General features: G+C 45.9%; 1 protein-coding gene across 12 annotated transcripts in view; it reads right to left on the bottom strand.

Moving 5' to 3' along the window:
- Positions 1-18,824, bottom strand: part of MYO9A (myosin IXA) — a 162,649-nt gene that overhangs the window by 48,517 nt on the left and 95,308 nt on the right. For all 12 annotated transcript variants that reach the window (XM_052672077.1, XM_052672080.1, XM_052672086.1 and 9 more), the window contains 2 exons: positions 15,641-15,775; positions 327-448 (listed from right to left, as the gene is read on the bottom strand). In XM_052672077.1, coding sequence (XP_052528037.1) covers positions 327-448; positions 15,641-15,775 — 257 coding nt within the window. The remainder of the gene's footprint in view (positions 1-326; positions 449-15,640; positions 15,776-18,824) is intronic.

Raw genomic sequence — 18,824 nt, 5'->3', positions numbered from 1 at the left:
TACTGAAATAGAACCATAGGTATTGTTTGGTCAGGGCTTTTTGCTTAGCTTGCTGATTCTCCAAGTGCTTTCATTACCACCTTGGAAACAAAACCAGTTCAGCCTAGAGAGCTATGAGCATCTTTCTAGGAAAAATCACTCAGAAAAATTACAGGAAGAGCTAAGACTTGGGGACGAACGCTTCCTAAGTACAGATCAAACACCATCAACTGAAATAGCGCTTCCAGATGTTCCCCACTTACTTACAGAGGCAAAGCACTTATCTTTTCCTGCTCGCAGCCCCAGCTCAGAGGGCAGGCTCAGCACCCCTCACGGCTCTCACTTACTTGCTCTCCTCATCCAGCAGATGGAGCAGGCCGGTTGGCTTCTTGCTGATGAGGTTTATGCAGCCAGAGTTGTCAATGTAGTCGATGTTGTGCCAGCTAATCCCTTCTGCTCTGTATTCCTCCTACAAGAAAAAGCACAATTAGAGGTTACAACGATACTGACTGTAAGCAAAAGGAAATCAAAAGGCCAAAGGGTTCCAAAGAAACTGATGCATCATTTATCAAACCAAGCAGCTCTTCCACCACGGTGCCAACAAATGTTTCTGACGCAGAAGAAAAGAAGACAGGGACATCTGTATGACTTGTGTTACGTAGAACCATGTGGCATTTGACAACTTCAGGCATAGCAATCTTGAAAACTGCTTCATGGACAGCAGTGGTAGCACTTTGGGAACGAATCATCAAATGCACCCACATTTTATTAATGTGCAGTAAAAAAAAAACAATGCTAATTTTGCCTGCTTTCTCCTAGCAGTAAGTTAGCTATGCTGCAGACTGAGCCTTCAAGAAACACACACAGTTTAAGCACACGTAAAGCTATTAAAATAAAACAGTAGTGCAACACACTCATTTAATTACACAGAAAAAGCAGTAAAACTCCCCATTCCTCGCTGGACCTCCCACTTCTGTGCCCAACAGCATCTATGGTCGTGCTGTAAGTGCTGGCAGTCCCCAGGGGCACACATCACCAGAGTAGGTGTCAGCAGAGTAGGAATGGGGATCTGTCCCCACATTCATCCTGCTGTACCCAAAGCAAGCCGTTTGTTTTCCACCAGACAGCTGCAATCCTCGCTCTTCTGGAAAGGGCCTCTGAGGTGCATCTGCAACTGCATTATCTAGAAAAGTCTTCTGGAGAAATTATTTTAGTGCATCTGGAAGAAAGTAGAGCTGTTCTGCTCATAAAAATCCTAATCTTTATCATATGCTTTTACGTAACAACTTGTGACTCACTCTCAGAAGAGCGATATTGGAAGTGTTACTCCAGATGCTGGAAGAAGCAGCACCATTCCAGGCTGTGATTTTACTTTTCTATTGTAAAACACTTTGAGAGTTGGAGAAAAAAAAATTAAGACAGATCTCCTCAGCTGCACCAGTGATACACACATAGGCCAACCCAATTCGGATTTACTGTTCTTTCTGCTTTTACTGCTGAGTGCAAGCCTTTAAAAAATAAGAATGCTCTTCTAGCTATCCAATACATTAGCATGAACCCTTCCTGTATTATTTCAAAGAACTAGAGACCTTTGGGACAACCCATGATGAAATTTTTGTTAAAGAAATACAAGATACATCACCACAACCAACGGTTTCCAATATCATATGTCATATAATGATGCTCTGGAGCGAGACTCGACTTTCTACTATTACTTACCTGAACTTCAAAAGAGTGAGCTTTTGCAGTTTTCTTTAAGTAGAAAGTGCTCCACAGCACTAATTTCAGACACACATACACACCTCGCCCACCAAAATCCTTTCTTTTCACAAACGTTGCACCAACACATGCAGGTGGAGGTGGATTTCCCATTACCATTAATAAAAACTTCTCCAAAACGTCTCAGGAACCAAAATTCTCTAAGCATTCACCCCAAGCCAGATGCCAAATTCAACACCTGGGGCTTCACACAGCATCACTCCAAGAGCACCCGCTGTGTGTGTAGGTGTGTGAGTGTGCAACAACTCTGAAAATGGCAGAGCTGGAAAAGGAAACTGCTATTTTGTTTGGAAAGAAAAAACCCAGGAGATGATGCGCTCCCACAAATCGTTCCCAATTTTGAGCAACCAGTTTGACAGTAAAGATAGTCTTCTGGAAGGCTGTCAGCCCACTAAGCCCTTCTATCCATTCTGTGTTGACACAGCAACCAGGACAGCTTCTCTTAGCACTCGTGGTGAAGTGTGGAGCACAAAGCCCTCAGTGCTCAGAACAGCACGCATCCCGCTGGAACAAATTCCTGATAATAAGGAACAGCTCTGCATTATTCATTTTCTATTTGCTTTTGCATCTTGGATCTCTGCAGCACAACCAGGATGCTGAAAAAACAGACGTACTTGACAAAGATTTGTTGCATTTTTAGAGCAAACCAGGAAGAAAAGTTTCTAGATGGAAACCCTGCCAACTGTAGAATGCCTATTTCTTGAGCAAGCATGAGCTCTTCCTGAGCGATTCAGTGGAGAGCCGGCGATGCGTGCGCTGGTAACAGGAGGCAGCATCATCCATCAGCAGCCTGCTCCTGACAGCTGCTTAATGGCATGCAGGGGCCATTAGTCCTGCTTGGGACCGGTCCTCACCGCAGCACTGAGCACTAAGACAGCAATAAACCTTGCTGGGATCAACCGAGCACAAACAAGCCCTCAGTGTGCTCCTCAGCGCCCAAAAGCCCCTTAGTTTCTTGAGCCTGAAGACCTAAGCCATACAACCCTGATTGGTATTGAACACAAAGCCAGGCCTCTGAATATTGCAGACAGACACCCAGCTGAGCAATTGTGGGTTTTCACCAGTTACTGCTGCAGCTGCTGGCTTTGATTACACAACCCAACAGCAAAAACACCCCTATTAGCCATTATTATTCTTTCTCTTGTTCTGGAGCTCTACGTACTTTTTACCCCCCAGAAATCACCTAGAGCTTTAAGCCTCCATACACCGACCCTGGGAACATACCACCTCTCTGCTCCACATGTTCCAGTCCAGTCACAGAATCAGAATGGCCTGGGCTGCAAAGGACCACAGTGATCATCATTTCAACCCCCCTGCTGTGTGCAGGGCTGCCAACCACCAGTCCAGGCTGCCAGTTCTCCTTAAAGCCACTGAAGCTGACACTTGTTGTCCTGCATGGGAGGATCAGCAGCTGCACACTTGATGTCGCTGTCAAAGCCTTCCTAAAAAGTTCTGCTAATCCAAATTTGGTACAAAGAAACTAGTAATGCTAGCTGGTTTTCCTAAACAGACCTCAGAAAATAATTTAGTTTCAATTGGTTTACTAGTTTATTGGCACTTCCAAGTTGCTTACTGCTATTACTAGATGGGGAAAACTAGTTAATGATTAACACACTAGGACTCACTTATTCAGGTTCCTCTTCAGCTCACAGCACGTGCGTGATCCGAGGCCAAACACCACGTCCCTCCTGGCCTGTTTCCTCAGTCCCAGGATTTTGGCTAAAAAAAGAGTTCTCCTTGGCTAGTTTTTTCCCCATCCCTCTCAAGCTGTGGATTTATTCCCCCCACCCATCCATCCTTCTCTTCCATCCCCAATTCAACTTCTGGCTGCGATGGCCAAATATGAATTGGGATTACACTCCTCAAGTAATAACCTTTTCCATAACAGCTCGGATGCAAGCTCTCATTTCGGGACAGACACGTACACAGCAAACACCAGAGCACTTGTTCCAAAGCACAAATGGAAAGAAGTTTCCTTTAGTCCACTTTTTTCCCAGCATGTTTCCAGTTCTTGGTTTGGTTGTCTTTAGAAAGAGTCACAGTCCGAGAGGACTAACTGTGACTTTGTGATCTACCAGATCTTTGCTGGCTTGCAGAACACCATGCAACCCCCACAAATAAAGGGAGCAGCTTCAGGGGAAGATTCCTGCTGTCTGCAATGCATACACCAAACCTTTCCTGATGGTGGGGTCAGAATCCTGCCTGCCAGTGGCTGGGGAGAGGTTAACTTCAGAGCGGAAATTCCCCAATTTTTGTGCTATTAGAAGCAAGTGGACAACACATGGGGTATGCTCAGACCCCTGGGGATCACAACATCTGCAACTCTCTAACCTAATCCAGCAAGTGGGAGTGACAGATCATCCATCACAGTACTTGGTCCTGGAAGATAGGCCACTAAAAGGTGAATCCTGGCATTTCCAGAAGTGTTTGCAGCCTGACAAACCACACGCACTGCAAAGGGTTTGTTGTCTTTCAGACTCCTGGATGAAAGAACAGGTTTCAGCTCTTTTGCCAGCGCTGACCGTAACGGTTCTGCAGGTAAAATGCCCTCGCAACACCAACTCTGTGGGACTCACACTTACAACATGGATCCCTGACTGTGTGTTGGTGCTACCAGGAATCAAACCACAGATTTCCAGTATTTGCAGAACGTGCTGGTGCAGCGAAGCCCACAGATTCCTATTTTTTGTCACCCTCTCTTAAATGCACAGCCTCACTCTCTGCAGCCCCAGCTCACTGAGACCCGCTCTGCTGGAAGGAACAATGCAAGTTTGCTGGAGAGGAGCACAGGGCTTTGGCTCCCAGACATAAAACTCGGCGAAAAGAACTGAGAAATGAGCCAAAAGCACACAGAGTCAGGTTTTTCAGAGTCTAGCAGCTCAATATTTAACTCTATCAGGTGAGAAATTACCGACTGCTCTCCTCTAGAGCATCCATAAGTAGACAAATACCTTCCAACCTTGCATCTCAGCTGTCGTGATCATACTGGCACAGTGATGTGGCATCCATAGGGACACACACTGCATACCAACAAAGACACTTGTTCTGCTGGCATGAGCACAATAACCTCCCAACTGACACAGCCTGAAGTGACAGAGCAGAGTTTTGTTGCCATAGCACCATCAGTTGCTTGCTAACAGCCTGGTCAGCAATTGCATTAGACAAAGCCTGGGGGAGAAGGGGGTCAGTGGCTTCAACTCACCTCTCACTAAGGAAAGAGGTATTTATGTATGCGCTTCATAACTGCATTCAATATTCAGAAAGATGTGGCCAAGCAAAGAGCTGGCTCCTTGAGCTCTTCTTGCTTGCAAGGCGTTTTTGAGAGCTTAAAATGCTCAGACTGATCTGAATGCCATGCCTCGAAACTATTTGTGATGTTCAAACATAGAAGGAAAATGGGGGTCCAGGCGCTGCAAAGCACATACCTGGAATGTGAGCATTCTCTACTGAAATTCACATGACGTTATTTGAGGAACATTAGCTTGTAAAATCCGTGGCACCAAATTAGCAGAATGTGGAAGTATTTCCAATATTGTTACATGTGAAAATTAGAGCAACTGTAGTAAGCAGACAGCTGAGCACTATTAAAAGAAAAATGCCTGTCTACTACTGACCACAGGCTGCAGACACTGGAAGGACTGCTCGTCCCATAGAGGGATGCAGAATAAGAGCTGGTACTGGAACACGTGTGCTGAACAGCAGAATATTCCCAGCTGGGATGAAGGGCTTGAGGGAAGCCTGCTGCTCAGAACCACAGAGACCTGGGGTTTTATAGCTGATGTGCAGAGTAAGAAGCACTGTTATGCCTACAGAAGGGCAGATCAGCTCTGTTATCAAGACTTTATTTTGATGCTAAACCAAACACTCTCTAATCCACAGCGAGATTAAAACTCCGCATATAGTGACTGACAGAAAGTACCCACAAGCCTGACAGCATCCAGCCCTGACAGAAGCTTGGAGCACCTCTCCTATGAAGAAAGGTTGAGGGAACTGGGATTATTTAGCTTGCAAAAGAGAAGGCTTCAGGGAGACCTCATTGTGGCCTTTCAATACATGAAAGGAGGGGGAATGGCTGTTTGCAAGGGTGGATGGTGGTAGGACAAGGGGGAATGGTTTTAAACTGACACAGGGGAGGTTTAGGTTGGATATGAGGAGGAAGTTTTTCCCCCAGAGGGCGGTGAGGCACTGGAACAGGCTGCCCAAGGAGGCTGTGGATGCCCCATCCCTGCAGGCATTCAAGGCCAGGCTGGATGTGGCTCTGGGCAGCCTGGGCTGCTGGTTGGTGACCTGCACACAGCAGGGGGTTGGAACCGGATGAGCATTTGGTCCTTTGCAACCCAGGCCATTCTGTGATTCATTTTGGAGGCACTGGAATGTATTTCTGCACATCCACATGTGCTTGGAGCAGGGAGGTGAGGTGCAGGAAACACCAAGCACAGAATCCACTGCCTTCACTCATGTGACTGCGCCTTCATCTGTGCCTGTGCTTCTCTCACTTCTGCACTCCCTGCATGTGAAATAAATACACAGAAACACAGCACTAAGCCTTCACTGCATGCAAGCTAAAAGCGAACAACTTAATATTAATCCTGAGTAGATTCATCCAACAGACAAGTGGGGAGAAAAGGAAAAATAAATATTTTCATTAATGTCTGCATTAATCCTCTCTCTCTGGTGTTATTTCCAGCATGAGAGTGAAAGAAGATGATGCTTAGGATTTTCACTTTTGCATCCAGTACTGGAACTAAATTCATTTACTCTGAGGGGAAAAAACACACATTTATAATCTCAGTCTTTCAGCTACTCTGAATTGCTCCACATGCAGCTATGGGCAGCAGCAAGGGGCAGCAGATGCTAAAAAGTAGAATCAAAAAGGGAGAAAATTGCAATAGTCACAGCCATCTAAAGTACTGCACTTCCAGGGGCACTGCTCCCCAAAACCACATGGCAGAATGAAGAGATGGCCAGAGGGAGTGGTGTGGAGCCTGAAGAACACAAAGACAGCATGAGACCGTGTATGTTGGAGGAGAACATGAGAGACGTGATATAAGTGCAAAACAGAGAGCAGCATGGAGAAAACATAATAAACAGAAGTTTCCCATCTGTCTTAGAGGATGAAATACAGGGAATAGAAAACTAATCAAAAGGCAGCAAAAAATAAGGGCTGAACACAAAGACTGAGGTTTTTTTCCCCGATGTATGGACTTTGTTGCCCTATTGCTGGATACCAAAAGTCAAACAACTGGCATGACCTGGGGCTTGGTAGGCATCCATTGCCCAGCCTGCAAGCCACAAAATATCTCAGCACTTCAGTGCCCAGGAGGCGATCATCTCATACAGTACTGCAATAGCAACAGGCTGCAGTGGAAGCTGGGGAGCAGCCCCAAAATTAACATTTAAAGCCCACAGAGAAGGCAGGCAGCCTTGTTGCTGGAGAGATGGTTTTGTTCCATCAGGCAGCCCATGTTCACTGTGAGAGTATCACTTGAGCTTGCAGAGCGATGTGACCCAAAGCCCTTCCTGACAGCCAGATATAAAAGCAATCAAAGCAGGTTTAGAAAGCAGGGAAATGTGTGAAAGGTCCTCAGACCTCAGGCTTCACCTCCCTGCAGCACGTAACCACCAGGCAGGTCGTTCTCTCCTTCCTTTGCGTGGGCAAGGCTGAAGGAGAAAAGAGGGGTGAAATGCAGGGGGAAACGGTCCAGCATGAAGTGCTACTGCAGCGAGTCCAACTGTAAAATCAGAATGGACTAACAAGGAAATGTAAAGCAGAGTGATCAGTTATTTGCATGGGATTGTGCACGCAGCACGCTGTGCTTCCCAAAAGCATGAGAACACCTGTAATGCTGGGATAAACCCCAAAAGCAGAGGAAAACCTGACCAGATGGAGCCAGATAAGTGGCCAGAGTGCATCTGGCAGAGCTGATCCGATGACCTTCCTTACTGAGGCACAAGTAAGCCTTACTCCCACACGGCTATTCACAGAATTAAGTGGGAAACCACCTTCTTCCAGAGCAGCTCCATGTAGGAACTCTCAGTGCCATCATCACCAACTGCTCGTGAGCAGCATCCCATGACCCACTCCCGTGCCACCCATCGCTTTGGGATCTCCACAAGCACATTTTTCCCAGAAATTCACAGTTGAACAGAAGGGTGTGAAATTCCTCCCCACTCGGCTCCAACACCATCTGCTGAGCTTTGAGACAGCGTGAACAAAGTGAGAATGCAGGAATCAAACCGCTTCCACACCTCACTGTGTTCCTTGCCGACGGCCCCAGCTTACTTACAAAACATCACCAGTGGATTCAACGCCCATGGAAATACAAGCTTTTGCAAATATAAGCCTGCAGCCAGCAAACCCAAGTGTATGAACTGTTCCTCTTGATTGCTGTCCCAATAGCAGACCACCAGACACGCAGATTCAGAGGGATAAAACATACAAATAAGCTGAAAGAGCACAGCTGAAAAACCAGAACAGAGTCCTTATTTTTCATTCTATATGGAAAACTGTCTGGGAGAGAACATAACGTTGGTTCTCTAACAACAACATTAAAAGAGGTCATCATCACGTGATCCGCTGAGCAGGCTGAAGCTTCTCCAAGGCTCTGTAAGAGCTCCTCTTTGGAGCTTTCTGGGTATGTTGGTCTGGAATTTCTCCACGGATTTGTGCTGCTGCTTTTGTGGCCGTGTCCAAGGAGAAAGGACTTGGAAGGACCAGCCACAGCAAAAGCTATTGAGGAAAAAGAAACCACGGCAAAAGAAACTCCCCTCTGATCCCTGGCAATGCCACGCTTTTTAAAGGAAACTTTGATCTTTGCAGCTAAAAGGTTTTTCTCTCCTCTAAGCAAGTAAGGATCCATGAAAAGTCTTATTTACTGTCACTAATACCAGCAGGCTGCACTTCAAAGGGGAAATGGATTATGGCTCTAAATGCTGTTGCTCCTGATCAGCCCTGCAGTTTTTCCAGGCATTCAAAAATAGTTATTTCTCTGCAGATAACAGAGCAAATCAGAAGAGTCAGAAGCTGTCCTAGTGAAGGGCTAGCCAAGGTATCTACAGCTCCTGAACCCATCTTCCGAGCAAGCAAAGTAGAACTGCCCAAATACAACGTGCTCATTGAAGGGACCCCAATGCTGCCAACCTTCCAGATGGGAGAACCTCATTCCAAGAGTTCCTGAATGAGTGAGACCTGTGTCCACAGGCTGTGGATGACAGAGATGCCTCGAGTTCCTGACACCCCTCCAGACGGGTGCCAAAGCCAACCGTGCCCATGCTCCATTTAGGAGCTTGCCAAATACTTCTGTTTATTCCCAAGCTAAGTAAAAAAGGAATTTACGCACACAGCTTTTTCTTAAAAAGCGCCCACAGCCAGCATGTATAAATATGCATCCACATGCCATATAAATACACTATCTATAAAAAAACAAAATAGTGAATTCCTATTTTGGTTCGAGACACGTGAGATGAACATTGAGTCGTCATTAAATCACAATTAGAAAATCATGGAGAAATAATTGCAAGGCACTGCATGCAGCTCTCGCTGGATGACGCCTCATTTTCCAGCCAGCAGCACTGACAGCGGCCAACACGCACAGGTCGATGCCCCCGGGATTGCTGCTGTTTAGTGCATGATCCAAAGGCACGGCTCTGTGTTCAGGGGATCTGCAGATCCCCATCCCAAATGAGCTCCCTGCGGTTCAGTGGCAGCGGTGGGGTTTGGTGGGTTCTGATCTCAAAAGATGGAAAATCATGTTTGTGACATTCATCTAGCACAACACACCCAGCCATGGCCCCGCTTACTCCTCCAGTCCTTTTGCCCAACCCTGGCCCTACAGCCAGTGACACACAAGTCTAAGGATGATTTGCAACCTGCAGGTAATTGCTACTGAAATCAAAGAGGAAAGGAATTATATCTCAATGGTTTTTACTACATGTACCAGGCTTGGACAACGTAAAGGAAACCTTGGCTCAATCCTGCTTTACCCTTGTGTCAATAAATGCACGCGTTTTGTTTCTTCTCCCATCCCTCCATACCCTCAGCAGGCTCACAGCTCTCCTTGTGAGGGCTCATCCCATATTGCCCCCAAAAAACCCTGCTATGATGCCAAGCCAGCTGTCCGGGCAGGAATCTCACACGTTCTGGGCCAGCCACTCCTGCCTCAACCACGCAGCATTTCAGATGAGCTGAAATATTTTAGGGGCTTTCTGCTTCCAGTGATGCCTTGTTCCTCATCTTGCTCACACCAGACTCAGGGAAACCCACCAGCACAGCTTTCAGACAAACCGCCGTTCACAAACACTTGCTAATATTTCATTAAACCCTTGCCTACTGTAGACCAAAGGTTTGGGAATGTGCAAAAATTTCCCTACAACCACAGCTCTGGTCAAAGACTGGGACTCAAATCACAGAATCATAGAATGACTTGGGTTGGCAGGGACCACAAAGATCACGAAGCTCCAGCCCCCCTTTTGAAGGCAGGGCCACCAACCTCCATACCTAATACCAGCCCAGGCTGCCCAGGGCCCCATCCAACCTGGCCTTGCACACCTCCAGGGATGGACGGAGCATCCACAGCCTCTCTGGGCAGCTGTTCCAGCTCCTCACTGCTCTCCTAGATCTTCCCCCTGACATCCAACCTAAATCTTTCCCCCCTCAACTTAAAACCATTTCCTCTTGTCCTTCTCTGTTATCTACAAACAGTTGGTCCCAAGCATCAATACCAGCACTCAGCACAGCAGGGCGCACGGGGCAATTCACTGGGGCACAGAAATTAAACGTGTCTGTACCATTCAAAAATAACTATTACAAAATACTGCTTATTTCATCTTCATCTCTGTTTTTTAATTTGCATTTTTGTCTGTTACCTAATGTATGCAGTATCAGTATATTAGTGCAAATTGTGGTGCTGTGTTTACAAAGACTCAATCATTAGTGGACTTACATACACCGTGCTTCCCCACTGGGCTTTAAGAAAGAATCAAGGAATCAAAAAACACTAACCCAAACTGCTTCCTATGGACAGCTAAATCCAGCACAGAAATAACACAACAAGTCCTCGAGTCTATACATCACAGCAGAATAGCTTTCCAGATCATTTTCTGAGAACGTTTTCCAATTTGCCTACCTAGAGTGCTGCCACGTAGATTTAATACAACTAAAATTCATTTTTCCATCTGTTTTCACGCTGCCATTACCCCAAAGCTCTTCTCTCATCCCAAGGAGATTGTGCACAGCAAACATTCCAGGGGCTGATGGTGAGCACAGCCCCATTTTCTTCTGAAGATAACGCTTAAGCAACTCAAAGTATTCTTTCTTCTCCCCACGTATGACTTATGTACGATGGCTGGTTTCCAAATCATAAATCAGTAACTTCTGCAGCCTGTTATTCCTCCGCATGTCACGGGGAATAGAGCTGAGCACAGCATTTTGCAGCCAACCCTTTTCCAAGGAAAACAGAAATCCGACGCGAGCTCCCAGCGCCCGACGCATCGCTCGTGGTCACCGCTCATCTCCAGCCATGGTAAGGATGGAATACGTGGAGGCCACGTTTGTGCCCACAAGGAGTCAGGAAACACTGCAGGGGAGACAACGAGAGCTCCATGCTGTGTTAGAAAGTTCCTTTTCTGTTAGGTGCTTCTGCTCTGTTTTCCCTATGTGACACTGCTGGGATTTGAAGCAGTGCGCAGAAATCCCGAGTGTCCAAGATGCTTTAAAATACTGCAGGTTGCTAAGCATGGCTACAGTCATTTCACAGGGCAAATTCACTGTGTCACCACATCCTGCATCAAATTCATGGATCCTTGGTTTTTTGGTGGTGCTTTGTTGTTTTTTGTTTGTTTTTTTAACTCACTCCCACTGCAATGAACAAACTGCCACAACATCCACGATTCAGCCAGGACTTCATTTTCCACGAGGAGTTTAGAATGGCCTGGATTGAAATGGTCTGCAATGCTCATCCAGTTCCAAACCCCCTGCTGTGTGCAGGTCACCAACCAGCAGCCCAGGCTGCCCAGAGCCACATCCAGCCTGGCCCTGAATGTCTGCAGGGATGGGGCATCCACAGCCTCCTTGGGCAGCCTGTTCCAGTGTGTAAAAACCTATCTACCTCTAGAAATACTTGCAGAGCTCTGGATGACTGAGCAAACATTTTGCAGGACGTGTTATCTTTATGAAATTAAGTTTTCCTATGTGAGTTGGCTGGGACATGAAACTCACCAGGTACCATGCCAGAAAACAGACTTTGCTCAACACCTGAGCACAAGCCAGTTGACTGCGCTCCAAGCCTCTTTTTTCTTTCATTTCAACCTCAGTTCCCCATCAATTTTTAAAACAATAAAAGGATGTCCTCAAAATTGACATTTGGCTGCTGCAATGTAGAAAACGAGGCAGAACCTGAAGCGGCAATGCCTGCGGGATGGCAGGCTATAGGACCTGTCAAACTTTGCAAAGTATTGGCTGAAAACAGGAAGAGGAGGGTGGGGGTGAGCCAAAACAATGAGAATCAGGAGGCTGCCCATCCATCAGGACAACTGCCAGAAATCTGAATAGCAGAGGAGAGCTGCTCCAACACCAGGGGCTATGCGCACACCTTGCCTTACACTGGGGTCATGTCAGCTGGAGGGATGAGACCACGCTTTGTGGAAGAGCTAATCATACCTTCACTGTGCAAGGACCTTGGGAAAGCAGAATTCATCCTCCTGCCACATAGAGCAGGAGTGGTAAGGCCTGCAGGAGCAGCCCCAGAGCCACCAACAGCAGGGCTACAGCCCCGCGTCCCCGCTGACCCCCTCTTGTGGGACACATGGGAAGCGAAAACCACCCTGGCTCAATGCTGCAATGACAACCTTTACACCTGTGAATCATTATCCTCCTGAACACAAGCGTTTGCCTACACAAATATACCAGGATTTATGAGGTTGGGCTTCACCCAGTTAGTGTTGGTCTCTCTTGCATCTTCCTTCATCTGCTGAAGCACATTCCCATGCACCACAGATCATCACTGAGCCTTCCTCAGCTATCCAGAATGGGTGGTTTATTAAAAAAAAAGAATATGTAGGAAAGGAACATTAATAATTGTCTTCATTCAAGATAGAACTCCAACACATACCTTTTTTTTTTTTGTCTTCTCCTCCTGTTTTACTACAAACAGTGTGCAGAGATGTGTTATTCTCACTCACAAGGTCGTCTTGAGAATCAGGAGCTGCGTGCTGCAGAGATCTTTGCATCTGCCTCAGCACACAGCAGCAGAGCAGCTGTGTTTTTGGGAGGCACCAGGCTGCAGGCAGACAGACCGTGGCTGTTTGCAAACAGCTGGAAATAGCATTGTCTTTAGATAGAAAGGTTTTTTTGTGAAGTGCATTAGAAATCACTAGGAGTCATGGAAGACAAAAAAGAAAATACGGTTAAAACAATCCTGTGCCTGTGCTAAACCACTTTGTGGTAGGGTCTCTGGTTTCCATAACATAAGCAGTATGTCATAGCAACAATTACATCAGTGCTAAATGCCATTCCTGCACACAAATTCTACTACGACTCGCAGAAAATCCTTGGTGCCAACTTGAATTTGTCCTTCCTTCTAGCAGAAATTTCTAAATAGCTCAGCAATGTTGTCTGCTGCCTTCCTGAGAATCTGAGAAGTCCATCTCTGGAAGCAGAGAACATCAGCACATCACCAACAACCCCATTTGTTTCTCAGCACAGGAAGACACCAAAACAAACTCAGGTATTTGCCACTCAAAGTAATGCAACTATTTTGCTGCCCTGAAACACAACGTGTACTACCCAGTGTCCATCTGCAGACTGGCAATGATTATTAAAAGCAGATTGGGCCAACTAGGAATGAAGGACATTCTTAATGTCCAAAATCTGCATGTGCATCACCAGCTGTCTTCTCATCAAATCAAATCATTCTCCTACTTGCAGCAGATAACCCCAAGGAGAACAAGAGAAAATGATTAGACTGTGCAAGTCAATCAAGAGTTAGCACTTGTAGGGTATTTACTTACACTTGCAGAAAACAAAATATGAAGAGAAGAGTGTATTCCCACTGGCTGAGACTGCAAACAAATATTTTCTGCCTTGATGATGTGTTCAAGCATTAAGAATTGGAATTGAGCACTTTGGAATCAGATGCCTCCAAAACTGCTCTTCTTATCCATACTGAAAACATAGATGCGAATGACTTCATGCACTTGACAGGTTTATAGCAGCAACCTAATTAGGTCATTGGTTATAAGCTGGCCCATGGAGAATTACAGCACATTCCTTTCATCAAACTGCCTTCATCAGGAGCTCTGATGGAACATTTCAGGCCCAAGCAGGAGCACTGACCTGCCAAGAAGCCTCAGCCCAGCACAGAATTCCCTTTGGGATGATGACATCTCACCCAGGTGCCATCTTCCCCCACGCCCCCCCAAAAACCCCTCTACAAAGTCTATCAGCTACCTTTAGAGGAAAAAAAGAGCTATGCTGGTTCGACAGTCGTCTTCCAGTTTGCCCTTTTGTTGTGGATAACTGCAAAACCACCCTATTTCCCAGAAACACAGCCTTGTTTTTCCCCACTGACTTCTTACAGTATCTATTGAAGGGTGCTTCAGAATACAAAGAACCAGTTACAAAACAGAAATAAAGCATTCAGCAGCCCAGCACCATCTCCTTGATGTGGACAGCAAAGAGAGGAGGGTCAAAGTGCAGCAAACACCCTGCAAATGTTCCATCAGGGCTACATTGCTTATTTTTGCCCATCCTTTGTGCCCACCCCTTTTCAGATCTCTCGCAGTACTTACTAACAGATAGCTAGTAAGTACTGATAGATAACAGAGAGGCCCAAACCAAAGCTATCAGAGTTTCTGGGCAGGGCCAGTTTAATGTTCTGATCTCAGCTGGACTCAGGCTGCAGAGTGCAGCTCATCAAATACCAGCCCGACGGAAACTAACGATAAGGAGGATTCCATCGACCTCACCCAAAGAAGGATTCCACAGAATCAGGGCATGCAGACTGGCATAGAAAAAAAAAAAAAAAAAAAAAGCATTTTGAAGGTCCAGGGCATATTTAAATTTACCTCTACATACTTACATATAGATATTTTTAATTCTTTCATAGGCATTCACTCTCAGTCCCTGTCATAGATGGGGAACCATGGGAAACAGACAGCCTTTAATGCAGCCCAACTGCACGCCGTGCATTCACAACAAGGCATGTGTTTCAGCAGTTGATGTGTCCTGCTTGTTATTACACAATAAATGATGTTTGGCAAAGCCTCCTCCCACTCTGTGAAGAAACCATGCCATTCTGTAGCACGTTACCTGTTAAATTATAGCCTGTACTTCTGCCATCTCTCCTACAGCACATTAATCGGAGGCTGGAAGGCAACACCCAGTCTTAACAAACCTAAAACAAAGCTTAAAGTTCAACCCTCCTAACATGTCTCTGCTATCACAAGTCACAAGGATCAAGCTGAACCTTCCAGAATGTGTTCCACTTTCAAGAGAATCAGAAAAATAACATACGTGGTATTGAACCACATAGCAGTGAGTCCAGAGAAATGCAAGACAGAAATTGGATGCTGATGAATCCTCAGAGCATATGTTAAGGGGACAACAGTTAAGGTCCTGGTGATGCCTGAGGATATCTGTATCCCCAATTCAACAAGGGGCTTGGAAAGCAAGAGTTATTTCAGAACAGCAAGTCTCTGGATTTTATCTTATTGGCAGCAGTAACAGCAATAAGTAGCAATGACAAATAGAAAGTAAATATGAATAATTCCAGGTACATTTTTTAGCACAAAGGAATTAAGGGGACATTTGAAGAACTCTGGGTCCATCAGTCCCACAAATCCATGAGTACACTCATCGTATGATAGCAAATATTTACAGGCCCACCTGTTCCAGCTTAAAGATGTGTTGGTTGAAGTAGTGCTGTAAGCGTTCATTGGCAAAGTTAATGCAGAACTGTTCAAAACTGTTGTTTTCATAGTCCTCAAACCCAAAAATATCGAGTACTCCGATGGATAAAGTCTGCAAGAAAAGTGAGAATGCAGATTAGCATAAAAATAAAAAGCCAGTGGATTATTTCTACGCTGAGTACAATCAAAAGCAAACAAAGAGAATTAAATAAGCTTAATATTGGGGTTTAATTTTTACTGGGACTGCTAATATTATGCCATCTGGAAGGCTTCACCTACTTCAGAGGGATGAAATGTAACTTCAGACGTCTGGACAGATGGCCTTTTTCTAAATAAAAGTCCTCTCAGAGTATTTTGGCTATTTTTATTATTTATAGAGAAATTGCCATCTTCGAAGAAATCCGAACCCAGCTCCAAGTTATTCCATTGGGCCTAATATAGCAGTCTGGGGGAAAAACAAGGGTAGGGCTGGAAAAGAAGCTAGCATCACAAAAACAAAACACTGAAACACTGGTAGAAAGCAGATACAAGCAAAGCAAACTCAGTCCAGCTGTAAGCCTCCCAATGCAACACCTGCACGGCAGGAGGTTGAACAGAAACAAAGCATCGCAGTGAAGGAAAATACAGCAGGTCAGCAGTTGAAAAGCATCAGAACCTAAATATGGACAGAAAAAACATCCCATAGTGAGAAGTGTGGCCCAGACCACGCTCGTGGTGGGATGGTGTCTCCCAACATCCAACAGGGTAAAAAGGACCTGACATAGGTACAATTCCTGCTGCAACAACCAGGCCTGCTCCGTCAAACAAGTAATTAATCATCAGCTACAAACAAAGCTCAGCCCGTGTCCATCTAGCAAGTCTCTGGCCAGGATGCACGCATGGGGCCCTCCACCAGCTCAGGCTTCCACATCTCACCGACATCCCACTTAGGTGAAGAGCTCTGTTCATACATCCCAACTACACCAAACAGCACAAGAGGTAACAGCATCAGAGCTAGGCAAATGACCCAAAGCTCAGGCAAGGAGGGGAAATACCCCTCTGCTCCATCCATAGGAACACAGTGAGCTGCTGGGCACCGGGTTTTAATTGCACTGGTCTAACAAGGATTTTATCAAACCACCTTCTTAAGGCTATCACAACTCTGCTACCAGAAGCACAAACCAGATTACCATAGTGTTGTCTGTGCTGCAACTGGAACATTTTCACATTATTATGGCAGTAAAGCCTTCCTTCTGTGCTTGGCCCATAGGCAGAGGGCTACCCAAATCTGAAAGAGCTGCTGCTGCTGCAAGCTTTGTATAAGAGGGATTCTGGCAACGCTGGCGGTCATACAAGCAGAAGTACAACCCAAAAAGCACAGTGAGAGGCACACCAAGAGCTGCGAGCCTGTTTTTCCAAAAGGTCACTGGCCACTTTCTCCTCCTCTTGCCTGATGTTTGGGTTTTCCTCTCTATTCCAGCACCAGATGGCTGTACCTGCTATAAGGATGACAGCTGAGAGCCCCTGGGCAGCTTTCCAGCAGTTTGCATCACCTGGCAAGCCCTGAACAACAGCTGTTGGATGGGAGGTGGAACTGGAAGCTCCTGGAGCAAGGACAGAGCCTGGCAGAGCAATCTCCCCGGGCATCCCAATGATCTGTTCACAAAGCCATTCATTAAATCCCAGACTGAGAAGTAAAAACCATTGGTTTCATGATTTTATTTTTAATACCTTCATTAGCAATCGGCTCACTCACTTTATCTATGGGACATATGAAGATGGTAACAGAAACACCAGAGAGTGACCTAACCCTAATCAGAAGCACCATGCTGGCATTGCAAAGCACTTTCCTTCCAGGGGTGAATGCTTCAAACTAAGCACACAGCCTGCCACAACAGAACACGACACAGCTGAGTACAACCAACTTCCCCATTTCCAATGCTAGCAGTTACTGTGCCAAAACCACTACTGAAATACATTTTAATGGATCACAAAAAGCAGGCTCAGAGGCAAGAGGCACAGAACTCCAAAAACTCAGCACCTAACAACATCACTGCAGCTCTGTGAGACGAGCAGGGATAATTCTGCACGGGTCATTTTTCAGCAGTTCCCCCTTCTCATCTCACTTCCATTGCGCCCAACTCTGCCTCCAGAAAGCAAAATCTTGCAATGTGCTTTTGGATTCACTGAACGAGGGAAAGAAAGAGGTCAACATGTTGGAGTCCATCAGACTCTTAAGACAAGAAACTCAGATTTTTACGGCTGTTTCTGTGCCTTCCGACCTGCTGGCCTTCAAAAAATCTCACTGTACCTCTCATAAAAGGATCCTACTGGCTTTGCCAGCATAAAGCAGCTCAAGCCTTCTACCAGGAAAAAAAATATGTCTGTTGAGTTATGAGTAAGTGAAATTATTCTGTTAAGCTGCATGCAATCCGGCCAGCTATAGGATGAAGTTTACAGCACAGTATGTACTGAAAGTAATCAAATATCAAAGCTTAGAAATCTTCAACGCTTCGGTTTTTAATTCAGGCTTTGAATGAATGCTACCTGGAAACAACAACAAGATGTAGGATGATCTACATTTAATGAACCTGTGTATAGCTTACATCTTAATGTTGCTCCTCTACCCAAACCAATATTTAAAGACAAGTGTGCAGCAATGACAAGCCAGCAAGTGCCAGCTTGCTGCAGGACCAAGCAAGTTACTAGTGCAGCATCTTTAGAAGCACAGAATGGTTGCAAAGGAGCACAGTGCTCATCCAGTTCCAACCCCCTGCTGTGTGCAGGTCACCAACCAGCAGCCCAGGCTGCCCAGAGCCACATCCAGCCTGGCCTTGAATGCCTGCAGGGATGGGGCATCACAGCCTCCTTGGGCAGCCTGTTCCAGTGCCTCACCACCCTCTGGGGGAAAAACTTCCCCCTCATATCCAACCTAAACCTCCCCTGTGTCAGTTTAAAACCATTCCCCTTGTCCTATCACTATATACCCTCACAAAGAGCAGCTCCCCCTCCTGTTTATACACTCCCTTCAAATACCAGAAGGCCACAATGAGGGTCTCCCCAGAGCCTTCTCTTTTGCGAGCTAAACAGGCCTGGCTCCCTCAACCTTTCTTCATAGAAGAGGTGCCCCAGCCCTTTAGCAATCCATTCTTGGTATTTAAAAACATACATCAACGAAGATG

This window comes from Tympanuchus pallidicinctus, unplaced genomic scaffold, assembly GCF_026119805.1.
Source record: "Tympanuchus pallidicinctus isolate F22 unplaced genomic scaffold, pur_lepc_1.0 scaffold12, whole genome shotgun sequence".
Taxonomy (NCBI): Eukaryota; Metazoa; Chordata; class Aves; order Galliformes; family Phasianidae; genus Tympanuchus; species Tympanuchus pallidicinctus.
Note: the sequence above shows the minus strand (reverse complement) of the source record. Positions and strands in the feature narration are given on the sequence as shown.